At 34.7% G+C, this 27,619-nt stretch overlaps 1 protein-coding gene across 2 annotated transcripts in view; it reads left to right on the forward strand.

Moving 5' to 3' along the window:
* Positions 1–27,619, forward strand: part of CDC73 (cell division cycle 73) — a 113,255-nt gene that overhangs the window by 69,720 nt on the left and 15,916 nt on the right. For both annotated transcript variants that reach the window (XM_035010158.1, XM_035010159.1), the window contains exons 11-14: positions 10,895–10,952; positions 17,542–17,577; positions 18,020–18,107; positions 26,547–26,708. In XM_035010158.1, coding sequence (XP_034866049.1) covers positions 10,895–10,952; positions 17,542–17,577; positions 18,020–18,107; positions 26,547–26,708 — 344 coding nt within the window. The remainder of the gene's footprint in view (positions 1–10,894; positions 10,953–17,541; positions 17,578–18,019; positions 18,108–26,546; positions 26,709–27,619) is intronic.

The following is a 27,619-nucleotide window of genomic DNA, read 5'->3' on the forward strand; positions in this document are numbered from 1 at the left end:
ATACTCTTGTTGAGAGCTTTGGTTCTCAGTGGGGGAAATGTTATTTTCTAGGAGGTGTTCTAGAAGTTTATGAGGGTATTTTTTGTTGACAAAATAATTGAAGGACATTTAGTGAGTGAGTCCAGGGAAGGAGGTCTATAGTGGGTGGGGCAATTTTAAATGAACCTAATTAGAATACCAAGTATATTTTGTAAAGTTTTAACATGCACTGAATTTTCCTAGGTATATAACCACAATGTATATTGAAGAAGATTGTACTCAACTTTGTTCTGAACTTGGCCAGTAGTTCGCCATTTCGAAAAATCCTGTTGCCTGTGGCAGTCATGTTTGTAGTAGTTGGCTTACCAATAGAGAGTATACCAGTCTGTGGACATTTGTAATTGTTACATTCACTGTGATTTTATGAATAGGTACTAGCTTTCGATTACTTCATTATGTCTTCTGGTGTAATCATTTCTGAGGTTAATATTGAAATACTTGTGTTTATCGTAGATTTCTTTTCTTTTTTTTTTTTTTTAAGATTTTATTTATTTTGACAGAGAGAGAGCAGCGAGAGAGTGAACACAAGCAAGGGGGAGTGGGAGAGGGAGAAGCAGGCTCCCCGCTGAGCAGAGAGCCCAGATGTGGGGCTCGATCCCAGGACCCTGGGATCACGACCCGAGCCGAAGGCAGATGCTTAACGACTGAGCCACTCAGGCGCCCCATAGATTTCTTTTAAAATTTCATTCTTGTATTTGTTAGGATATTGATTTCCTTTAAAAAAATTACATACATAGGTTGCTTATGTTACCTTTGCATTTCATTTCAGATTGTTAAAAGGGGTCAATGTAAAATATTTCTTACACACAGAAGACATACTGAGTTTGATAAGGGTGTGAAGCCCACTAGGTCAGTATCTTTGAATAAGTTCTCAGGCACCTTACCTCCCTACTCCTAAACACATTGATAGTATTTAAAAATTTAAACACTGTTAATTAATTACAAAGTATAATAAAACAATTTATAAATTCAGGTAGATATAATGGGTTGAAACTTAAAACTCTGCTAAAACTTCACAAAGAAGCATTTTCACATATAAATTATTAGTATCAGAAAATACTTTTTATTTAATAGCTTTTAATAGATAAGGAAAGAAAGGAAAAAGTTGGAAGTAAGTAAATAGAATGTTTTCCCCAAAGGGCTTTTTTGAGAAGAGCTGGGAGCATAAATATACTTGACTCTAAATTCGTAGGAACTCTCTTTAGAATGATTATTTATGATCTCATTGGAAATAGGAACTTAAGTATAAAGAAACTTTGCAAAGCAGAAAAGAGGCAGGCAAAGGTTATAGGATTGGGAATGGGTAATGTTTGACTTTAGGGTTTGATTTTCTTCCCCTTCCCCAACTTCTTAGAAGATGCCTAAGGGATTCACTTATATTCAACAAATACATTGAACATTTTTTATATGCAAGCTACAGAGGGATATGAGCTTTGTCATTAGGTTCCTTTTATTCAAGAAATTGGTAGACAGGATACATAGATCATTATATAGATAACAAAATAACTGGAAGAAAATGTTATATACTTATTTTTTTTTCCCTTCAATTTCAAATTGTTTCTGTAATTCATTATGGTGTCACTCAGTTTCACTCTTTTGATACTTTTGTCTTCACAATTGTAGTTGGTTTGCATTACATTTTATTCTTAATTTTCATGCTTTTCAAGTATTTTTATTCCCTTTAAATAAATAACACGATGTCTCGGGGAAAACACAGTTGTTGAGTTTTAGTGAACCAAAATTTTAAAAATGAAAATTTTTATATTTTTGTTGTACTCTCCATTTTCTTTCATCATTTCCCTGATGACTTACTAACATATTGAGTTTGTTTCTTTTCTATATCCTTGTAGTTGAATTTGAGTTTTTTTCTGTATTTCCTTTGTAACTTTTCACAGATTTTATATTTATTAATATTTATAATATTCCAGAATATTTCATTTGACTCTGTGTGTGTTGGGGGTAAGGGGCTCAAATAGTTAAATATATACAGGTCTGTGTTTATTTTAGCTTCCTCAATTTATCGAATTATATTAAATGGTAAAACATTGAATGTTTTCTTTTAAAGCTTACAAGATTGTTATTTTCTGCTCTGCCTCTGTTGCCAGTACCTATAATTCTGTGATTCTCAAAACAATCAAATTTAGCTAATTCCAAACATGTACCCTTTGATAGAGGGAGATGGATGGGAGAATATTATGTTTTTATTCAGTGAAACAGAAGAAGAGCAAATTTATATGGCTATACCATCTTTGAAGAAACCATCCTGAATTATGTCCTTAAACTTAGTTAGTTGGACATTGGAGGTTGTACTGCAATGGCATTGTTCCTAGTAACAGGGTATTATTTACATTATAATAATGGACTTTTAGGGCAGAATTAGACCTTTCTAATCATCTAAAAATCTAGTGGTCTCATTTTGGAGGCAAGATAATCAAGACCCTGAGAGGTTGTGATTTTTCTCAGAGCTCCACTCTTTAATATGTCCGAGCCAAAGCTAGAACCTGGAGTTCAAGACTTCTAAATCAAGTTTTTTTGCACTGATTTACACTGTCTCTGGATACATCAGTGTTTTTATTTTTAGTCCATGAACCCATAAGGTACACAAATGATCCCTTACCCCTGGCCCTCTGTCACTATAAAAAAATACTGCCAGATTTAAATGAGAAAGATTGTGCTTTTATTAAACCTCAGTGACACATATAAGAGAATTGCTCATTTGTGCCAGAAAGGTATGTGGGCATTATAGACTTTGGTATTAAAGCAGGTCCATTTCTATGGTTTGGTTTGTTTCTAATGTAGTTTTATAATTAAACATTTCATCTACATTTATGTGGATGTAATCTTTTAATCTGTGGATAAATAAAAAAGAATTTTGATATTTTCCCATTATGCACGAATACCCCTTTAAAGATTTTGTATTCTGTCTCACTCTCTTTTCCTCTCTTTTGATCCAAATTTTACTTGCTGTATTTGTCTTAGTCTGGGTTCTCCAGGGAAACAACCCATAGGAGGGAGGGAGGGAGGGAGGGATGGGTGGGTGGGTGGGTGGGTGAGGAGGAATTGGCACATGTGATTATGGAAACGGAAAAGTCCCAAGATTTGCAGTCAACAAGCTGGAGACCCAGGGGAGTTGATGGTCCAGCTCAAGTCTAAGGCAGGCTCCAAAGGCAAGAAAATACTGATGTCTCAGCTTGACAACAGCCAGGCAGGAGTGAATTCTTTTTTACTCTGCCATTTTATTCTGTTCATTTCTTCAGTGGATTCAGTGAGGCCCACCCACATTGGGGAGGGCAGTCTTGCTTTACTCAGTCTGTTGATTCAAATGTTAATCTTACCCAGAAACTTTCTCACAGACACATCGAGAACGATGTTTTAACCAAATTATCTGGGTATTCCATTGCCCAGTTAACACATAAAATTAACCTTCATAGTTACCTTCTGAAAGGATTCTAGAGAATGATAAATGGAAAACTGGTATTTAGATTTTTAATCAGTGAATCTCTTCTAATGCTATTCATGAGCACTTGTGTTCCAGTTTTGTCTGTGACTATAAAGAAAATAAGTATTTATTCCCAGGTCAAAGTTTTAATTCTGTGAGTGGATTTGGGTAGGAATAGATTTTTATCTTTATTGAGATTAAAATATTTTCTTTAGTCTCTGCTCCTTTGATTTCAAGTAGCAGAAACTTGCTCAAGTCAGCGTAAGGAAGAAAAGGAAATACATTATAATGGTGTAGGAATCTTCTGCAGAACTCAGGACTGAGAAATATAAATTGGCCTTTAAAAGAACACAGTGAGACATTGGAAAACTGTCAGGAATCAAGCAAGGAAGCTTTTCTGTTTCTGTCTGGTGCCATATGATTACTTGTCACCTTCCTGCATCTCTATACCAGCTCTCTGGTCCTTTGTACACCTAGTCCTCCTTAAAGCCAGCCTGCTACAGATAACTGTAGCTCACATTGCTGGGCATATCTCTCAGTATGGATTTCAAAACTCCAAAGGAGAAAAGATATGATTGGGTCAGCTTGTTCATGAGTTTATCCCTTGTGGGTATGGTCCAGCTCAGAAAAGGGGAAATAGGGTATTCTCTGAGTAGACATCCCTTGAAAAGGCTGCCATCATTTGTAATTAGACTGTGTTTATTCTTTTAAGCATATTTTGTGCTTTTTAAAAAAGATTTTTTATTGTTTATATATATATGATTTACCGTTTTAAGTGATAATTCAGTGGCATTAAGTATATCCATAACATTGTGCAGCCATCACCACTCTGTATCTCCAGAATTTTTTCATCATTCCAAACTGAAACTCTGTACACATTAAATAGTTTCCTGTTGCCCTCTTCCCAGCCCCTGTCAACCACTATTCTACTTTCTGTTTCTATGACTTTGACTCTTCCAGGTACTTCATAGAAGTACAGTCATACAGTATTTGTCTTTTTGTGTCTAGCCTACTTCATTTAGCGTAATGTTTTCAAGGTTCATCCATGTTATAGCACAATTCAGAATTTCTTTTTTTAAGGCTGAATGATATTCCATTGTATGTATAAACTGTAATTTGTGTATCCATTTGTTTGTCAGTGGACATTTAGGTTGTTTTCACCTTTTGGCTATTGTGAATAACAGTATTCACATCAGCATACAAATACCCGGTCGAGTCCCTGCTTTCAGTTCTTTTGGTTATATACCAAGAGTTGGAATTGCTGGATCATATGGTAATTCTATGTTTAATTTTTTTGAGGTGTCAACCATACTGTTTTCCATAGCAGCTACACATTTTACATTCCCATCAGCCATGCACGAAGATTCTGATTTCTCCACATCCCTGTCAGTACTTGTTAATTTCTGCTTTTTGTGTGTTTGATAGTAGCTGTCCTAATGGGTATGAAGTGGTATCTCATTGTGGTTTTGATGTACATTTCCTGACTGATTAGTGATGCTTGAGCATATTTTCATGTGCTTATGGACCATCTGGAGAATGGTCAGTTTCTCTGGTGAAATGTCTAAGTTTTTTACCCATGTTTGAATTGGGTTGTTTGTTTTTTGGTTTTGAGTTGAAGGAGTTATTTTTTTTTCAAGATTGATTATTTACTTGAGAGAGAGCCGTGTGTGCGTGCCGTGTGCATGAGCAGGGGGAGGGGCAGAGAGGGTCAAGCAGAGTCAGCAGTAAGCATGGAGCTTACATCAAGCGCGGGGCTTGATGTCACGAGTGGGAGATCATGATCTGAGCTGAAACCAAGAGTTACTTAACCACCCAGGTGCCTTTTTTTTTTCCTCCCCTCGCCTAATTGCCTTGGCTGGAATTTCAGATGCTATGTTGAATCAAAGTAGTGGAAGTGAACATACTGTTCCTGATCTTATGAGGTTTCAGTCTTTCTCCATTGAATATGTTAGCTGTTGTGGGTTTTTTATATTTAGTTTTTATTATGTTGAAAAAGTTTCCTTTCATTCCTAGTTTGTTAAGGTGTGTGTGATGTTGTTTTTAAATCATGAAAGGATGTTAAATTATCAGATCCTTTTTCTGTATCAGTGGAAATGATCATGTATTTTCCTTTCATTCTGTTAATGTGATTTCTATTGATTTTCGTATATTGAACCATCATTGCATTCCAGGAATAAATGCCACTTGGTCATGGTGTATAATCTTTTTAGTATGCTACTGAACTTGGTTTGCTAGTTCTTTTCTTACAGAGAATGTTTCTTTATGGAAAGAAGTTGGTTTAATAATTATTAGTTTCTCTTTATTTTGGGCACTAAGCTGAACATACACATACACATTTATAGAAAATACTTACATGCACATTACAAATAACTAAAAACACATATGTAACTCTTTATAATTTTTAAACTTTGATTCACTGATCCTCCATTAAATTACAAAACATGATGAAGGCAGGGACCACCTTGCTTTTGTTCATACTGATGCGTTCCCAGTTTCTTACTTGGCTTTCAGTGCTTTGATGAATGTGTATAGAATGAATAAATTAATGTTGTTTAAGTCTCTCAATAATTCTTTATGATATTTTTACCATTTTTATTTAGCAGATTAAAACAGTTTAACAGTGGTCAATCAGTAATATTAGGGCAAATGGATTTTTGTTTTAATTAGTTAATGTAAATTTTTTAAGGACCTGCCATACATTAGGCACCATGTAACAGGCATTGGAGACATAATAGAGAGTCCCTGACCTAAGTTAGCTTATAGTCTGGTTGAGAGAAGCAGACAAAGTAAATAGAGAATTCTATAGCAAATTGAGGGATTTGATAGAGGTATCAAATCTATATATTTTATAGATACACTATAGTATATTTTAGGAATGTGTTAGCTATTTTCTGTGTTGGCAGACATTCTATGCATATGCCTCTGGGTTATGGCAAATGTAAAAAAATAAATTGTGCTTGTAATTTGTGTTTTGCTCTTGAAATCTTGTATGTTTTCAACCTCATTGTCATTTGTCTACAGAGTTGCAGTTTTCTTTTTCTTTATAGTTTTTCCAAAATACTTTTTTTTTAAAGACTCAATGTACTTAAAATTCAGATCCTTTTTAAAAAAGCATCCTGGTATTTGGGAATTCTAAATATCAAATCCACATTTCATGGGAGTGTGTTACTGTAGAAAGTTTGCCTTTGCATGTAAGGGTACAATTAGTATTTCATTTTTAAAACGTTACTTTTGCTGTCGTAAATACGGTAGTCAAAAAGGTAGATTATAAACTTATAAAATCTGCATATATATTCTGTATGTTTTCTTCATTTAGAATTTTTAGTATTTTATGAAGTTTCATATAAAAAGCATTTTTCCAAATTAAGTAAATATAATCTTTTTCATACTGACACTTGTTACAAATATTTTTTCTTATTTTATTTTATTTATTTTATTTTTTTATTTTTTATTTATTTGCGAGAAAGAGAATGAGAGACAGAGAGCATGAGAGGGAGGAGGATCAGAGGGAGAAGCAGACTCCCTGCCAAGCAGGGAGCCCGATGCGGGACTCGATCCCGGGACTCCAGGATCATGACCTGAGCCGAAGGCAGTCGCTTAACCAACTGAGCCACCCAGGCGCCCACAAATATTTTTTCTTATGATATTATATATAATGGTACTATTTCCTGCTTGTTTAAAGCAGAAATACCAATATTGTCTCTCCCGGTACCAGGAGATTTTTAGGTTTTCTCATTTGCTAAAATAAGTAAGGATTATAAACAGTATAGTTTGTTTTGCCTTGTTATGTTTTACAAAAATGATTCTATCACTTCTACCGTTCTTATCAGTTATTTCTTTTCTAGAATGCCTCAGGTCTCGGTGGAAATTGTAATTGTTCTGACTTTTCAAGAGAAAGCAAGTTTTCCTCTCCAGTTAGCACAACTTGTCAGCTCTTTTAGTTGGCTTTTTTTTTTTTTTCCCTGATACTTTATTTTCCCAGATGGGTATTATATTTTTCCCCCAATCCATGTATCTTTAAAAATGTGGAACTGTCAGTCTCTTCTTCCCCATATTACTGCCAAATTCTTATTCCTTTTTCTTAGCATATGCCAGATATACCATTTTGTAGCCTTTGAAAAACCTCACCTCTGTTTTTTCATCTTTAAGGAGTGGTGGGGTCGGATTATATGGTTTCTGAGGTTCTTTATGCAAGGACTTCTTTTTTTTTTTTTTTTTTTTAAAGATTTTATTTATTTGTTAGAGAGAGAGAGAGCACATGAGAGGGGGAGGGCCAGAGGGAGAAGCAGACTCCCCGCCGAGCAGGGAGCCCGATGCGGGACTCGATCCCGGGACTCCAGGATCATGACCTGAGCCGAAGGCAGTCGCTTAACCAACTGAGCCACCCAGGCGCCCTATGCAAGGACTTCTATAATTTTATTTCAAAATAGTACAGATTGGAGTGGAATGAACTTTTAGCTCTTTGTGTTGGCTAGGGAGTCCTAAAAGGGCTACAAACTGACATGATTAGTTAAGTTCTTCCCAGTTTTCTTTCAAGGAGTCTACAGTCTCCAATTTAATAGCTGTATAGGTTGTGTGTGTGTGAGAGAGAGAGAGAGAGAGAGATTGAGTGTGTGTGAATGCATGCTTGCATTTACACTTATTTGTGTTTGTTTAGTAACTACAAAATTAAGAAAAGTTATACTGCAGTGACTTTGGCAACTCAGTTTTTAGTACATCTGAGAAGACAAAAGTTAGACCTCTTCCAGTTGCAGCTAACAGTAGCTCTGCTCAACTAATGGAGGTAAAAATGTGTGTGGAGTTCATAGAGTCGTGAGATGAGGGATTTTAAAGGTTCATATAATCAAGAAGACGTAGGGGGAGAATAGGCCTTGAGGCTATTATATCTAGATAGGTGTTATAGGGGATGTTATATTTACCTCTTTTTTGTGCATACTACTGTCATTCTGTCCTTCTGCAGATTGGGCTTTCCCCATGAGTCAAGAGATATATGATCATCTGTAATTTTTGGTTTACCACCTTGCAGCCTTGTAGCTAGAGTTGTAACTTGCTAGTTCCAGCTAGTAAAACATACAGGGGAGAACTCTTGATTGACCTAGCCTAAGACATATGCCTCTCCCAGTGACCAAGGGCTGAGGCTTATTCCCAAAAAGGGATAATTTGGAGTAGGAGAAGGTCATCAGGCAATGATAGCTTACTTTGTAAACAGAAAATACCTATTTTTTGGTATTTAAAGAGGTCCTAGTTTTGAGTTTACTCAAAAGTCAATAAAAACACTTAAGGGTTATGATTTCTAATGGAAAAGACTTTTTTTCATATTACTTCTATGTGTTTGTACCTTTTGCTGACCCATGTTATAAGAGCCATAGTCTCGTCATATAGTATAGGTATATTTTAGTAGTCAGCTGAATCAGTTTTGGTTCTGATAGTTCTCAATATGCACAGAGTGCTGTTGTGTTCTTGTGATTTTGAACTTCGTCTACTCTTTTTAAAAGAAGGGGGCTTTGTATTATGCAGCCATCAAAAGGAATGAGATCTTGCCATTTGCAACGACGTGGATGGAACTGGAGGGTGTTATGCTGAGCGAAATAGGTCAATCAGAGAAAGACATGTATCATATGACCTCACTGATATGAGGAATTCTTAATCTCAGGAAACAAACTGAGGGTTGCTGGAGTCGGGGGTGGGGTGGGAGGGATGGGGTGACTGGGTGATAGACACTGGGGAGGGTATGTGCTATGGTGAGCGCTTTGAATTGTGCAAGACTGTTGAATCACAGATCTGTACCTCTGAAACAAATAATATAATAATATACGTTTAAAAAGAAGAAGAAGAAGAAGAAGGTAGCGGGAGGGGAAGAATGAAGGGGGGAAATTGGAGGGGGAGACGAACCATGAGAGACGATGGGCTCTGAAAAACAAACTGAGGGTTCTGGAGGGGATGGGGGTAGGAGGATGGGTTAGCCTGGTGATGGTTATTAAAGAGGGCACGTTCTGCATGGAGCACTGGGTGTTACGCACAAACAATGAATCATGGAACACTACCTCAAAAACTAGTGATGTAATGTATGGGGATTAACAACAATAAAAAAAAAGGGGGGGGGCTTTGATTTGGATCCAGCTAACCTTATAGTCAAATGTAGACAGAAAGATACCTGCATATGTGTGTGCTCCTTGTTCTTCTTCCTGTCTCATTTATTTTTTCTGTTTCTGTGTGTACCTAAGTCATATTCCATGACTCAGTGTTTACATATAAGGATTTCTAGGTAATATGGGTAATGTTTATTTTATTTTTGTGTTTATTATATAATATCTAGTTGACTCCTCTTTATGCAGGAACATGGGATGGAAAGCTAAAATGTCTTTAATTGATTTAGTTATTTATTTAAAAAAAAAAAAAACTGTGGTATAGCCTACCATTCCAAATTACTTTACTATGCAGAATCTCAAGTTCTGAAGAGAATGTAATATGGTTAAAATTAACATTATTTAACAGTATTTCTTTAGAAATGTTTCTGTGATTCTAATACTGATTTTTATTATTACGGATTTATGTAACTTCCCTGATAGTTATCAAATTTCATTCAGTTGAGTACAACTAGAATATTATTCTAGTTGTTTTGAAATTTACATTTGTAGCTTTTTTTTTTCATTTGTAGCTTTCTGTTAAGTGTGAATATGATTGAAACTGTTATATTAAAGACAGCTTTTTGAGTATCTTAAGCATTTCAGAGGCATCTACTCCTGAATGTATAATTGATATATTTCAATACTTAGCGTATTTTCTTCTGTATATTACATGCTTAGTAATTAGTTGAGATTGTTATTTAGTTAAAATTTTTAACCACTCTTAAATGTAACAAATCTCGTCTTTTTAAATGTGATTATTTCCCTGAATATTTTAAAGGCATTTAATTTGAAATGTTTGTGGAATTTTTTAATGCACTCCAAAGTAACATCATTTATATCTTTCTGATGTGAGATTATGTATCATTTATTCATTTTGAGACTGTTTAATGGAAAAAAGATTGACTTGATTTTAAAATGGGTAATAACGTTTAAGCAAATATTAAAATTGTCAACAATTAAGCAAATCATTAAATATTTGAAAAATGTTACATGCTTACAATAACTACTGTATGGTAACAGTTTAAATTTATTTTCTACTAAATATTCCTATTATTACCTCATGACCGATAGCATAAAAGATAAGGGAGGTGTTTTTGTTTTTTGTGCTTTTTTGTGTGTGTGTGTGTGTGTGTGTGTGTGTGTGTTTAATGCTTAGGATCATAGGATGTTCAGTGGAGGGACTGATTGAGAGACAAGGAGATACGGAATTTCTTTGCAGTAATTAAATGGACGTGTTTATTATGTAAAGGAATTCTAACATCATGTGTCAATTTTTATTCTTTTAAAGGAAGGTGCATCGGCCCGTAAGACTCAGGCTCCTGCGGCACAGCCAGTACCAAGACCAGGTAAAATACAAAACTTTGGGGGATTTTTTGTTGTTTTTTTAATGGTCACAATGAAATTTTTTTTGATATGTACAGTGCTTTGAAGGAATTGAAATTTTACTTTAAAGTATTTACAAAGTAATATAGGAACATTTACTTGAACAAATAGGTAGAGTTGAAGAATTAAAGAAAATTTTTTAGAAAATGTTTTTAAGATCTTAGAAAAATGTTTTAAAAAGCTATGTATATGGGCGCCTGGGTGGCTCAGTTGGTTAAGTGACTGCCTTCGGCTCAGGTCATGATCCCGGAGTCCTGGGATCGAGTCCCGCATCGGGCTCCCTGCTCGGCAGGGAGTCTGCTTCTCCCTCTGACTCTATCCCCTCTCATGCTGTTTTTCTCTCTCGCTCTCTCTCAAATAAATAAATAAAATCTTTAAAAAAAAAAGCTATGCATATGTACACATCCCTCACCACTTCTTGTGTGAGAGTACATATGGATGTGATTTTTCCTCCCCTGTTGGAAGCACAACACCATAATTTTAATAGACTGTTGGCAGCTTTTATGCTTAGAATTTCAGATGTGTTTGTTCTTGAGCATATAAGATTCTGTAATCAGTTTTGTAAAATGTGTGGTAAGCATAGGGATTATTGAAGTTATTTTGGAAATATTTTTCTTCCCTCTTCCTAGTTCCTAAAAAGGTTGATCTTTATAAATGCATGTAGATACCAACAATATATTCATTTTAAGTGTTTTGGGTTTGATTTTGGTGTTTTTACATTTAGTATAATTATAGTGTTAGGCTATACCATGTGTCTTTTTTACCTCATCAGTGGTATTGAATATGGCTATGAAGAAAATGAAAAGGATTGGAAAGGCACAGGCAAGAATTTAATTGGGTGATCAGCCTCTTAAATTTGGCAGTATCAATATTGTAGATTTGGATGTGTTTTTATTCATAGTATGTTTACACGCTAACTCTAAAATTATGTAAATTATACATACTAAATATTTCTGGAAGCACTTTAGAAATATGATATTAATATATGTGGCTTATATTGGAATGATTTTATATTGGAATGTGTCCTGGATCCATACATCCGGATTTTGACATGACTAGTATTTTCTTTTCTTTTCCTTTTCTTTTCTTTCCTTTCCCTTCCTTTCCTTTCCTTTCCTTCTTCCTTTCCTTTCCTTATCACAGTGGATCTGTGTGGAATCTTTATCATTCCTGTTTTTGAGGATGAGTGGAGAAGAGGAGTGCTTCATTGTCAGGAGTGTTAAATTTTGAGCACATTGGATAAATTTATTTCAGATAGCAGGACTGTGGGACTGTTTTTTAAGTAGAGAGGACCTTACCAGAAGCCACTGTAAGAGTATAAGGAAGAACAATTAAATTCAGTAAATATTAGTTGAATGCCTTCCATGTATGTACAAGGTGCCAGAAACTAGGAAAAGCTCAGAAGGAGTTCTTTTAGGAAGGAAGAAAAAGCGAAGGCAGTAGGAATTGCCAGACTCAGTTGGGCCCAAAAAATACAACCTGTGAAATAGAGGGATATTGTAGAGGCAGCTGAATGACTGATACAGAATTGTTTTTCTGTAAGGGAGGGATGGGAGGCTATAGTTGGTCAGTCTAAAGAGGATCACATTAGAAATTCAGAAATGGTGTAAAAGGGGAGAAATCACCACTGGAGGTTTCTAAACCCACTTTTGTGTTGTGTAATGTAAAATTGTCATTTCACGTTTTCTCAAAATCATTTGGCAGACAAGGAAAGGTGTAGGGGGAGGCACTAATATCTAAATAAACTAGGTTGTTCAAATGTACCGTGTGATAAAATGAAGTTAAGGGAGCTGGATTCTACCAGCCAGTTTTGTGACCTTGGGGAAGATCATATGTAAACTAAGGAGTGCTGTGTCTTTTCAACTCTTAATATTCTATTATTCTTTTTCAATTGTTCCACCAAGGTACACTGGCAATTAAACTGATTGACATTAATGTGAATTAATATCTCAGAACAAATATTCTGATCCCCATCCATGTGAGATCCCCTCTTCCTTTTCCACAAGTTTTTAGCACTCATTTATGAATAAAAACTGATTTTAGTGGCTATTAAGCAGTTTGTCATCTTTGTCTTGATTAGTGAATTTTTCTTTTGCTGTAGAAATATTTATTGTATTTGCTTATGGGATGCTGCCCAATTTCAAAGAGATTGTGTAATATATGACATGTTCACTTATGTTATCTTTTCAAAATTGAAAAAAATATGAATGCTCAAACCTGTCTGGCAGTGTAATATGTTACAGATGAGAGATTATGCATTTATAACTGCTATTTGTAGGTAGAGTCCAAATGAGGGACTGAACCACCATTTTGTTTACCTCTTCAGTGGGGCAACTCAAATATGGAGTTCCATTATTGATTAATTTTTCCTTTTTATTATTCTTTCACCACATTTTTATCTAGCACTAATTGTGTCAGGCAAGTCCCTGGGTAAATTTGATATTTGAAAGTGTCTGCAGTTATTCCCAACTTCTAAACATTCATTTAGAGAATGTAACTAACAAAAAGCACATGTTTTTCAGTGGATTAGGAAGGATAAGCCTTTGGTAAGCCATAGTCCTGTACTTTACTGTCATTTTCTTTCTAGATTAAATCTCTTTCACATATCCCAGCTTCCTATCTCTTTCTCATGCATATACAGTGCATACTTCTCCAGCTTTAATTTTTTACTTTTATTTCATAGATTGCCTGAAATGGGTAGGTGGACTACCGCTCTAGTTTATCTGCTTTACATATAAGATTGAGAGAGAGAATTAGCCCCTTGTATATTTTATTTATTTATTACTTATTTATTTAATTTTTAAAATATTTTCTTTATTTGAGAGAGAGGGAGTGAGAGAGATCAGGAGCAGGTTGGAAGGGTAGGGGGAGAAGCAGACTCCCTGCTGAGCAGGGAACCCGATGCAGGACTCGATCCCAGGACCCTGAGATCATGACCAAGTCGAAGGTGGACGCTTAACTGACCGAGCCACCCAGATGCCCCACCCTTTGTATATTTTAAAAAGATTGTGCTGGTTCTAGTATCTCATTCCATAGTTTTACATCTATGCACTGATGATTTTCAAATTTGTATCTCCAAATCAGACATCTCTTCTTATCTCTGATATCTTATATAAACTGTTTAACATTTGGATATGCCATAGGTATCTTAAAACTGATGTAAAACCTTTGTTCCCTGATGTTTTATCCCAGGTGTCTTCTTCATGAATAAATGGCACCTCTGTTTCTTGAGCAAAAAAGTTCAGGAGTTATTCTTCATTATTCACTTTTCACATATGCTTATTGCTCTCATCTAATAGGTCAGTGACTTCTGTCAAATTTACCTTTTCTGTGTTTCAAATTTGTCTTTTTATCTCTACTACCACAACTTAAGTCTAAACCATTATCATTTCTCTAGACCAGTGCTTCCTGAAGTGTTAGTCCATGACCTATTTCTGGCTTCCAACAAGATACATATAGAAATTGAGAATACAATACTGTCACAACATCCAAGTGCATGATCATTTTCTAATAATTCATTGTTACTGCATTTTATTCACTTGACCTTGGATTGGAAATTTAAAATAGTAAAAAAAAACCCTCCTATCTTTACAACTAATTTGAGTAGCACCACCGTGGACTGTTGTTAATAGTCCTAACTGAGCTTTCTGCTTTCATGCTTGTCCCCTTTTGATTCCTTATCTAAATCTATTGTTTTTCCTTTACAGAAGATGTGACATGAAAATCAAATTATGTCACTTTCTGGCTTAGAAGTTACAGGGTTTTCCAGTGGCACTTAAATGCAAATTTAACGTTGCCTAGAAAGCCTTATGTGAATTGGTTCTTGAATATATTTTTAACCTCATTTCCTGCCACTCTTTCTTTTGTCCCTTTAGTCTATACATTTGCAGTTCCTTAATCACAGCAGTTTCTTTCTGTCTTTGGCATTTGCTCACATTCCTACCTCTAACCTGGGCTATTCCTCCACTATTCCTTGCAAATTGGCTCCTTTTCATCCTTTAAATTTCAGCTTAAATGCCACTTTCTTTGAGAGGCTTTCTCTAAGCATTCTATCCAAAGGACACTTTTCTGTCAGTGTACACGCCTTTTGTTCCTTAATATTACATGTTCAAATTTGTTATATGTGTTTGTATGCTTGCTTATTTATGGTCTGACTCCCCTACTTAACTGAAGGGTTTTGAGGGCAGGGACTATTTGTTTTATTTATAATAATAAGAGGGGCTTCTGCATAAGGCTGTGAATATTTAAGTGAAGACTGTAATTATATTAGAAATCAAACATAGCAATCAATAATAATTACTTATCAGCTTGGTAAATTTTCAGTCATGGAATTTGCTGAAGGTAGTGGTAGTGTTACTAGAAGTAGGAGCATTTAGGATCACCTAGAGCCACAGGGTTCGCTGAATATTAAATATGGGCCAAGACCTGATTAAGGACTTAACCAGCATTGTTGTTTTTAAGCTTCTCATAACAGTTTCAAGATGTAGAAACTATTATTACTGTTTTATAGTTGAGGACAACTGAGACTGAATGGTCTATCAATTCAGTTTGCCAGGGTAATTTGCCTAGGAAGTGGCAAAATGGAGATAGTAATTGAGATCGTCTGAGTACAGATTCTTGCTCTTAATCATTTGCCATATGGACTGGTGTTATTCTGCCCTTTCCTCCTCTCTCCCACTAAATCAAGCTTAGTATAGTGTGTTTGTCATCGTGTCTGTGCCTTGGTCCTTACTTAACCAGGGAACCTATTTATATTCTTTTGTAATTACTTTTTACTAAGTCTCTAAATTTTAATATGTGTGCTTTTATATTTTGTCTTTTTCTTACATGGGGTCTTCTCACCCTTGAATTTAGTGAATCTTTTCCTAAATTCCTGAGCCCACTGTGGGCTGCTTTAACCAAACCAGTGGTGTTTCAGGCAAAAATTTCTTTTTTGTTGTTCCCCTTACTTATTTTCTTAGCAAGTCCTATCTCCTGTTTATCCAAATCTATCCATCCTGTCATTACTTTATCCCTCCAACAAACACCAAATACTTACTGAGAATGTATTATATTCCAAATGATGCTATCGAGCTAATCAGGTGTTTCCATGAGTCCTATTTCTAAAAATGATTTAAGAAAGCTTTAGTGTTTTTTTCCTTAGCAAGAAGAGAGAGATGAAAACACTATAATAAATATGTATGTGTGTGAACTTGTATTTATATATATTTTTCTCTGCTTTGTGACTGGAAGAGTCATACTGTTGGACTCCATAAAATTTTATCACAATAAGTAGCTATACAAAGGAGTACACAGTATTAAGTTAAAATGTAGCATTTCACTGCTTTAAAAAAGAACACGTTCCCAAAATGAATATGTCCCTTTAAAAATGGTAATCTGTTTTTAACAACTGATGTTGAGTTAGAATTTTAAATCTCCTAGAATTTTTATTTTTGTGATTTAAGAAAATGGAAGTTTTAATACAGTACATGACACATAGGAAGCAGTCAATAAATATTGTACATGTAAAATCTGAAAATTGAATGTACAGCATTTTTAAATTCTAAAATTTATTAATCTTGAACCAGGCTGGTGTTGCTGTTATTTTACCAGCAAATATTTCTGTGAATTATAAAGTCTGTTATATAAACAAATAATGAAAAGATGAATATTTGTGTTTTTATAACATACATTCACATTTTTTTAATTTAAATTCAATTAGCCAACATATAATACATCATTAGTTTCAGATGTAAAGTTCAATAATTCATCAGCTACATATAACACCCAGTGTTCATCACATCACGTGCCCTCAATGCCCATCACCCAATTACCCCATCCCTCCACCCAGCTCCCCTACATTCACAATTACTAATAATATGGGCAACTGGGGACGCCTGGGTGGCTTAGTCAGTTGAGTGTTGGACTCTCAGCACTGACTCTGTTTCAGATTCTCTCTCCCTCTGCCTCCTGGTCTCACTGTCTCCCTCCCCCCTCTCTCAAATAAATAAATAAAATCTTAAAAAAAATAATATGGGCAATTCAAAATAATATAGACCTTCACATGACTCATTGCCTGTAATGTTGTCTTCTAATGAACAAAGATCATATGAAAAGAGAGAGAAAAATGGTAAGAAATATTTTAGGTCTTAGTTCCCAATAATGCCTTTCTTTTCCCTCCCAAATAGTTAAGCACATTTCCTCCTTCCAGCCTTTCCCGCCATTGTTACATGTTTTTGCATTTACTACATTGGCTGTTAGTTAATTAAGAAACTATTTGCTTCTTTTGCTAGACTTTAATATCCATTAATGTAGATACTCAGAGTCTAGCAATGTAGTTATATCCGCTTTGTTACAATAGATTGTTGAATAATGATAAGGCATTTTAGTATTTTTGTGAAACAGAGAAATAAATTGAGAAGATTGATATCATTTGAGAAGATTGCAATATATTTTAAAATTTTTTAACTAGTCATATGTAATTTAAATTTTTAGGCCTTAGTTGCTTTGTAAATTTGAAAATAAGAATGTGATTTTGTAATACTCAGTTTCTTTTTTTCCTCTCTTTAACAGTTTCTCAAGCAAGACCTCCCCCAAATCAGAAGAAAGGTGAGGTTGTGCATATGATTTTAAACTTATTTTAAAAAGTAAAAGTAGGGGCACCTGGCTGTCTCATTCGGAAGAGCACGTGACTCTTGATCTCAGCATCATGAATTCGAGCCCCATGTTGGGTGTAGAGATTACTTAAATAAAGATAAAACTTAAAAAAAAAAATTTAAAAATAAAAAGTAAAAGTGAATAAGCCAAATTAAAAAACGAAGGCTAATATCTTGCTTGTGCAGTTATATTAGATGTTTGTGCATGGTATCCATTCTGATTAATCAGTACTCAGGTCATACTGATTACTAAATATTTTGAATATCACTGTTGACTTAAAATATTTCGTTAGCTCAAGGGAGTTAGGATTACAAATTTATCAATTGCAAAAGTAACTATTTCTTTTAATAATAATAACAACATATTTGCTACCTTTATAATTTTGTCTTTACAGGATCTCGAACACCCATTATCATAATTCCTGCCGCTACCACCTCTTTAATAACCATGCTTAATGCAAAGGACCTTCTACAGGACCTGAAGTAAGTCATTTGTTAAACTCTTGTTTTCACTGGATATGGAGATATCTTTGAGAATTAGTTAAGAATTTGGTATTCCTTAGTTGGAGAAAACAATTTCAGTTTCTGTGCTGTAGGCTTTATATAGATAGTCTCAAGTATAATTTTCAAAGCAACGTACAGAGTACTTGAACAATATAGGGGTTTAAGGTGCTGATCCCCAGCACAATCAAAAATTTACATACAGCTTTTGACTCCTGCAGAAACTTAACTCCTAATAGCCTAATGTTGATGGACACCTTACTGATAATATGTTACATATAACATAACAGTCAATTAACACATATTTTGTATCTCATATGTATTATATACTATTCTGTACAATAAAGTAAGCTAGAGAAAAGAATGTTAAAAAAATCACAAGGAAGAGAAAATACACTTACATTATTGTATTTTTATAAAGAGATTTTATTTATTTATTTGAGAGAGTGAGCGAGCATGAGCCAGGTGGGGGCGAGGGCAGAGAGAAAAGGAGAAGTAGACTCCCTGCTGATCAGGGAGCCTGATTCGGGGCTCAATCCCAGGACCCTGGGACCATGACCTGAGTTGAAGACATATGCTAACCGACTGAGCCAACAGGCACCCAAGTACTGTGTTGCATTTATTGGAAAAAAAACAAAACCAAACCAAAAATCCATGTATAAGTGGACTCATGCACTTTAAACCAGTGTTGTTCAGGGGTCTGCTGTATATTCTTTTCTCTTTGGATTCTTTAGGGAAAGTTACAGAAATTTTTGGCAAAAGTTCTAATGAAAAGGATACTATTATGTTTATTTTTAATATGAGTTGTTTTGTTTTGACTTTTTCCTAAAGAGCTTGAGGGAAGTTCTAAAACAAATTCCAGTTCTCTCCCTCTCTAAGGAAGTGGATATACTTCCTTAGAACTTAATTGCAATCCCCCCCCCCCCCCCCCAGTTCATCCTTTTGTTGATTGTTTATCTCTTGTAAGATTCCAGGTCTAGTTTCTTTGTGTCCTTCCTTTGTGTGGGTGGTAAAAACCAAGTCTCAAGGGTGTGTTCCTTTCTTCCTTTTTCATCCACTGAAGCACCAGTGATTTCTGGCCCATGACTATTTTCTTTCCAGCTCAGCTATACATTTCAGGTGTTTGTTATATTTTATCTGACATTTCTTGGAAGGGTTTTTATAATTACTGGAACTGGAATTTTATAAGGTGTATTTAATCTGTCTATACTGAGTTTATTCATTCAACACTATAGAGCAAAAACTAAAAATCAAAGTGCTTTGTGTAGATAATATACTGCAAGCTCAATCTTCTTGGAGCTCACATGACTGTGTTGGGAGTCATTTGTTGCAACTGATGAGAAATAAAATATGTTCCAGCATTTAGTATAAAACCCAATTTTAATGCCTTATTATTGAGAGTATAGTGAAAAGTATAATTTTCTTTGACACTCACTTACAAACAAATCACATCTTGAAGATAAGTTCAAAATCAAATTAGACCTCAGCAATAATATATTAGCCATTAAAAACTTCACCTAGCTCCTCTCACAAATAATGTGTTAGTGAGAACGTACATAACTGTAGTGATGTTTTTTTTAATAATCTAAGGAAATACTTGAAATTTATTATTTTCTAGATTTTTTTTTTTTTTAAGATTTTATCCATTTATGAGAGAGAGAATGAGAGAGAGAGAGCATATGAGAGGGGGGAGGGTCAGAGGGAGAAGCAGACTCCCTGCCGAGCAGGGAGCCCAATGCAGGACTCGATCCAGGGACTCCAGGATCATGACCTGAGCCGAAGGCAGTCGCTTAACCAGCTGAGCCACCCAGGCGTCCCTATTTTCTAGATTTTGAGACCTAAAAAGGATTGTCAGAATACCTTCTTACTCTCAGTGAAAATGGCAAGAGATAAAAAGACTACTCTGGTTGTTAGATGCAGAGCAGGAACTATAACCAGGTCTCCCAAAGACCAGCTTAGTTATTTTAACCTTTGATAATGGAGATTCTTAACAGACATTCAGATTAAGAAATTGGGCTTTAGGGGCGCCTGGTGGGTTATTCATTTAAAGTGCCTGACTCTTGATTTCAGCTCAGGTTGTGAGATGGAGCCTGGCATTGGGCTCTGTGCTTGGTGGAGTCCGCTTGAGGACCCACCCCACCTCACATGCGTGCTTGCACTCTGTCTGTCTCTGTCTCTCTCTTTCTCTAAAATAAATAAATTTTACAAAAAGAAATTGGGTTTTATTCTGGAGCAAAATACTCTTCTGCAATATTCAGGGCCTTATATTCACTGTTAATTATAGTAACAATATTTTGTAATTTGGTCTAACATTGAAAATTCTTGTTAAGTATTTTTAGTGGTAATTAGGAAAATATTTTCAGGGCGCCTGGGTGGCTCAGTTGGTTAAGCGACTGCCTTCGGCTCAGGTCATGATCCTGGAGTCCCAGGATCGAGTCCCGCATCGGGCTCCCTGCTCGGCAGGGAGTCTGCTTCGTCCTCTGACCCTATCCCCTCTCATGTGTTCTCTCTCTCTCATTCTCTCTCTCTCAAATGGATAAATAAAATATTTAGAAAAAAAAAAAAAGGAAAATATTTTCAGTCAGTAACATAATTAATATCCAAAAAAAGAATGTGAATGCTCTGCCTTCTTTCTCAGTAAATAACAATTACAATTCTTGAAGAAAGAAAACAATAGCAACCTGACCTCCAAAAAAGAAAATCCTACTGCTTCTACAATAACTTATGACTAAAAATGAGATACAAAATGAATTATAAAACTTGATTTCAGGTTTTACCAAATGCAGAATTGAATTTAAGTACCTTATGACTTAAATAGCTTTATAAAAAAAATGTATGTAATGTGGCACAAATATATCTATAGAGTATTTTTCTTTAGTACTTTTGAATGAAATTTTCACTGAGCTTTTTTCCATTACCAGTTGGGAAAGAAGGACTTCTTATGTTTTATATTTCATTAGGCTTTTATTGTTTAGTGTTCTTACAGTGTTATGAATTACTCAAGTAATTCCTCAAGTCATCTACAATTGGGTGAATAAGAAATATGATCATTTTGGCCTTCCTTGAAATTTGAATATGTAACTGAAACTGTGTCAGACCCATGCAAAAAAATGGATTTCATTAACTGCTTTAAAATTTTTGTTAGTTTTTGTTGGAGCATTCATGTGTCTGCTTTCCACCTTCTAATGAGTATACAGGAGTAGTTTTTTCATTGTTTATATTCTGTGAAGTATGATAGGCATCTATATTTTTGTTTTTGTTTTGTGATGGCTTCTGTGTTTTACAGTCTGACACCCAGTTGGAATTCACAGTTCCAACTAAATTGTGAATTCATTAGAGAAAAGGGCTTGTTACTTTATTGTTATTTGTACCTCCATTGTTGAAAACAGTGTTTGCCCAGTAATGGATATTAAATAAATGTCTAGGAAACAGAAAAGGAGGGAGGAACACATTGATAATTTGGAGAATGGCAGACTTATGTACTTGGAATTCAAATTTTGGTTTTTGTGTGTGTTTGCACAAGCTGTGAATTCATTTAGTGTATTTATGTCTAATTTCAAATTCCTTCTTTGATATATGATAGTTGTATCTGTATCTGGGATTTGATTTTAGTTCCTGTGAAGTGTCATTATAGTTGGTATTGCATTTTTTGCACTAACTGTATTTGGATCAGGTGTTTAAGGCCCTTTGTAGTTCTTTGATTTTTATGATTTGTAAATTTGGTATTTCCAACTCTTAACAATTTTTAGTAATTGACAGGTATTTCTATTTTTTATAAATATACCTTAATGGTTACAGAAAATTCGCAGTAAGTTTTTGGAATGTTAAAACAAATTCTGCCTTTAGTTTTTCATTTTCCAGAACCTTTATGGTGCTCATCTGAATGTATTACAAATCTAAATCTTAAATATTATTTATAATGGAAGATAGTAAACAATGCAAAGAAATCACAAAGTAAATTTTAGTGTTTTTCTCCTTAAGCTCACAACAGAGAAACCAAATAATTAAATACACCACATTCTTAGGATAGACTGAGCCTAATTTAAGTATAAAACACTCCCTTCATTGTTTAACACCTCATTGCAACTGACATCTCCCCTACAGTGTGAGTCAGCTGGAGGCTTCGCTATGTAATTAATGCATAATTGAAACCTCCTCCACACAATTATAGTACTGGCTGTACCCCATAGCTCATTTGGCACAGATTTTATTTGGTTTCATGTAAAATTAAGGATTTTTCAATTTTTTAGCCCGTCAATAAATAAATGAAACAGAACAAAACCTACCATAACCTCTAACATCCCTAAATAACAAAATTAAGGTTATATTATGAAAGTATTAATAAATACATTTTACATATAATTATAAATGTGATCTTTTTTTTTTTAAAGATTTTATTTATTTTTTTGACAGAGAGAGACATAGCGAGAGCAGGAACACAAGCAGGGGGCGTGGGAGAGGGAAAAGCAGGCTTCCCACAGAGCAGGGAGCCCGATGTGGGACTGATCATGACCTGAGCCGAAGGCAGACGCTTAACGACTGAGCCACCCACGCGCCCTATAAATGTGATCTTGAGAGAAGTTTTAGTAGGACTATAAGTTTATTGAAATAAAATGATTGGATGGCACTCATGATTCTGGCCATGATGATAGAGGACAGAGTTCCAGAAGAGAGATTGCATGGAGAGAGTGCTTCGAATATATCTAGAGGGTAGGGTTCCCCTCACATTTAGTCAAATACTACTGAGCACATTCATTCAGGTAGAGAAAACTACCTGAGGCCTGGGGAAGAAGAAGGCAGAACATTTACTGGAGTTTACTCTGGACCATGAATAGTTTGTTCCCAACAGCCACAGTTAGTGCAAAAGGATTCAACCACTTTGGAAAACAAATACAGTTTCTTTTTTTCTTTTCTCGTTGCTTTTAAGATACTGTTGCACTACATTCTAGCTTCCTGTATTGGTTCATAGGTCACCTGTTAGTGTGATAATCAGTCCTATGAAGGAAATCTGCTTTACCTGGTTATTTTAAAGACCATTTTAAATTTGTTTATCTGTTCAACGTAGATGTAGATTTCTTATATATCCCACTTTAGGATTCATTAGAATTAAGTGTATGAATTTGTGTTTTTTGTCAGTTCTGAGTCCTGGCCCTTTACCTGTGTATCCCTCCCGCCCCTTTTCTCTTCTCTTTCTGGGACTTTTTCAATTTTAGTGGTTCTCTGTAGTTCTTTTTCAGATCTTTGATCTTTTTAAAAGTATTTTTTTCTCCTGTCCATATTTGCAATCTTGTTTTATAAGCTTTGATCTTTGATAATTGCATTATTAGAAGTCCTTAGTTATCTTTTTCTTTTGACAGTAGTTTCTTTCATGGTGCCTCTCATTTCCTTGTGTGTTTAGTTTAGTACATTTAATGTTTTTCATTGTCTTATTTACTGTTCATTTTCCTTGGAATTTAAAATGAAGGTGGGGGAGGGGTAATCCAGAAAAGGTTTACATTTGTGTTTGCTAAGTACCTGGGAGCATTGCCAATATTACATCACTTTAAATTAAATTCTCAGTTTGAGGTTTTTAAACATGCATTGTTGCTTTTTCTTTTCTCTACTTTCCAAATTCTAACTTCTTTTATTTAGGAAAAAGGAAAACTATATTTTTAACCTGGGAAATGTTCATAAACTTGCTCTGTTTTTAAAATAACATAAAGTCTGTAATCTATTTAGCTATATCATTTATTTGAATTTTATTCTTTGACAATACTAATAAAATTATTTCAGTAGAACTGTACTTGTTTAAATAGTAATTACTTTAGTCATATCATCACCCACACTCCTTTACTCATGGAATGTAGAGTGGAATAAATAGTTGCAAATATTGGATAAGTCAGTGGACATCATAATATTTCTCCAAATCACATATATTCATCCATCACATCAGTTGTGCAATTCTGGTTATATTTGTTAGAACATCTTTAGTTGTAAATGATAAATACCAACTCAAAGTAGCTTTATAAAAAAATACTTTATTGACTTAACGTGACTGAACAGTCCTGGCTTCTGACAGCTAGACTTAGTGCTAAAATGATATAATCAGGAGTTTGGTCTCTCCATCTCTCAGGTTCTCCCTTTTCAGGGTCAAAGAGGATTATCAAAAACTCCAGGTTACTGATCACAGTAGAAAGATAGTGCCTGGTTCCCAATAATTCCAGCAAAAATTCCAGGTTTAAGTCTCATTGGCCTGGCTTGGATAATGTGTTTATTATTGTGGTCAGGGTGCTTAATTCTTGCCTCAAATTCAAGTGAGGGCCAATTTACAATTCTGAGATTTGATTTTCCTTGCGGTTGCTAGGGTGTTAATAAGGGCTAGGGGTGGGGTACAGGAAAAAGAGTGGGCAGTGGGTTTATTTCTAGCTTACCATTATATTGAATTTAATCCCTGAGAATCCAACCTTTGTGAAAGAAGGAATTTATGTTAGATTCCCTCCCTTGAGCAGAATTTAGGCTTTATTTCTTACTCCAGGATCCCAGGGAAATACAGTAAAAAAAAAAAAAAAAAGGCTTAAGTTTAATTAGTTTGCTAGTACCTTCCATGAATAGAGAAATCTACATTGTTATTCGAACTTTAAGTTTAGGAGAGTAGGATAGAAGATCGATCCTTATGTTACTACATGAGATCAAGGCTGAAAAACATTTTGAAAAACAGCTGCATTTTACTGCAGTGAAGGCTACTATTCTAAAGACCTAGATATATTCAGAAATTAAAATACTAGAGCATTTAAAAATTACAGGATGATAGTTAAAGTACCATGTTAATGACTCTGAATTTAGTAAAACATCAACAAATATGTGAACATGCAAATGCTATGTAACTCATTTCTTAATGTATTAGAAGTGAATTAGGTGTTTAATAGACTTATTTTAAAAGTTGGATATTATAGATCACTCATTTGTACGTATATAATAATTCATTAAAGATTGTAAGTAATTTTGCATAAGTAATTTTATACTTTTACAACATTTAAAATTTCAAAAGCTAGAAAAGAGTGAGATGCAGTATTATATTTAAGAATGTAAACATTTTAATCCCATCTAGATATAGACTGAGATAAAGCATCTTTCTCTTGGCAGTGAGACCACTTTGTATCTGGAATGTAAGCTTCAAGGGGGCAGTGACTTTTTTTTTTTTTTACAACTATGTATATTGTATAACTTAGCACAATGTATCACTGTTCACTTGATACATTTTTGTTGTTTTATATGAAAACTGTTTCCAACAATGCATGTCTGTTAATTTTAAAGTGTTTAATTATTCAGTGTTAGTATTACATTTGGCATTTTCTAAGTGGACTTGATTAATAAATAACCAAAATCAATAGGTAGTAAAATGATTATCTGGTGGAGGTTTTTAAATGATACGGAAATCTTAACTTTTCCATCAGATTTGCCATGGATATGAAAACAGCTCAGAAATGAAGTACAGTTTATCACAATCACCATCTACTAAAAACTTTCATGAGTACAAGACTAGTATTACCAGTGATGAATTCAGCATGTGATATTGAAATTTTTCAAAGGACTCTACCAAGTGCAAGCTCTCATGCATCCCGTCCATTCCATTTATCTGTCTTAAACTTTAGAAGCTGAATGAGTCTCAATGTAATGACTGCATTGCCCCCATTTAATTGGTAGTGCCAGACCATAGCTGATAAAATATGCTAATAGAGTGTGTATTAGGAGTATGCATATTTTTAAAAGACCATTTTGAAATGCTTTGTGAATACCAACAATCTAGAGCTGCAGATTGCTGCAGATTGCTAAATTATTTTTGAGAATATCTGTTGTTAGTACAGTGGAGAATTGAATCCCATGGTAGAGTTGGTAATTTACTAAATAACTAGCAGTATTTATACTAAGACAGTTGGCATATACTTATTTAATTCCTCCTTTAAAATTTGCAAAGCAACCCTGAAATTGGATAGCATTTTCCTAATTTTGCTAAGTCACAATCCATGAAAAGGGGTGTTTTGTGATGCTCTTAGGCTAAGTCACCTATCTGGGGAAAAGCTCCATCATCTTCATGTCAAGTGACCTTTTGATTTATAATAAAATTTCCTTCTACTAGCATTGGAAAAATCAAGGATTAGTATGGTCTTTTATGTAACTTTGGAAAATGTTAAGTGCTAGATGAATTAATAAAAATTGTGTGTGTGTGAGAGAGACACAGACATAAACACCAACTTACGGCCTGTGTGAGCTGAGTACTGTCATGGAAAGGAGAGATTATACTCCACACATTGTGATCTGTACATGCAGAGCAGGTTCATTAAAAAAAAAAGAAAAAGTTTGCTTTAAAACTTTCAGTATAATTTATTTTCCCATTTGTATCACATTGAAACATTTGACCTTTTCTCATCTGTTTTTTCAAAGATTTGTCCCATCAGATGAAAAGAAGAAACAAGGCTGCCAACGAGAAAATGAAACTTTAATACAGAGAAGAAAAGATCAGATGCAACCAGGAGGCACTGCGATTAGTGTCACAGTCCCTTACAGAGTAGTAGACCAGCCCCTTAAGCTTATGCCTCAAGACTGGTAAGATGATCTGTACTTTTATGTAGTCATTGAATTTTTTTTGTATAATTAAAAACTATCAGATTTTGTCATGAGTTCTAAATAGAAACTATCCCTGAAAACCATGTTAGTGTCTCAGTTGGTCATTAATAATGTTCACATTGGATAGCTAAACTTTATTTTACTTATAAGAAACACTTAACTTCAGGGGCACCTGGGTGGCTCACTTGGTTAAGCATCTGACTTTGGCTCAGGTTATGATCTCAGGGTCCTGGAATTGGGTCGTTGTCAGGCTCCCCGTTCAGTGAGGAGTGGCTTGCCCCTCTGCCCCTCCCCCGCTGCTCGTGTGTGCTCGCTGTCTCTCAAATTAAATCTTTTTTAAAAAAAAAACAACAAAAACACTAACTTCTGGAAAACTTAGTAAAAACTCTTTCCACTGTTTATTTGTTCTGGATCAGCCTTTAGAGCAAAATTTCCAAATAGACTAATTTAGTTTTGAGAGCTATAGTTTTAGATTTTTGATTTGGAGAATTCACGTTTTTGGGTAAGAAATGATAAATGAAAGAATTGTTACTTTTATTGTAGGGAATAATTTAATAAAAAGAATAACATTACTCCTCTGGTTTAACTCTTTGATTACATTAAAGTGTCCTTTAATAAAATATTAAGTGGGCTATTTATAACAAAGTGCCTATAAATGCAGATTCATGAATTATCTTAAATTATTTTATTAATCTAAGCTGGAATAAAAATACAGAGTCTGAGAATGCATCTCTGTGACATAGAGAATACAACACATTGATGAATTACCTGGTTTACCTTTGAAGTACTCATTAGTCTTCCCACATTAGAAAGTCAGGGCATTGAGAATATAAGTATGTTAAAAATTTATTATACGAAGTAAGATGAGAATTTCGGATACCAAGTTTAAA

Source organism: Mirounga leonina, unplaced genomic scaffold (assembly GCF_011800145.1).
Source record: "Mirounga leonina isolate KUSES-001 unplaced genomic scaffold, KU_Mleo_1.0 Mir_154, whole genome shotgun sequence".
Taxonomy (NCBI): Eukaryota; Metazoa; Chordata; class Mammalia; order Carnivora; family Phocidae; genus Mirounga; species Mirounga leonina.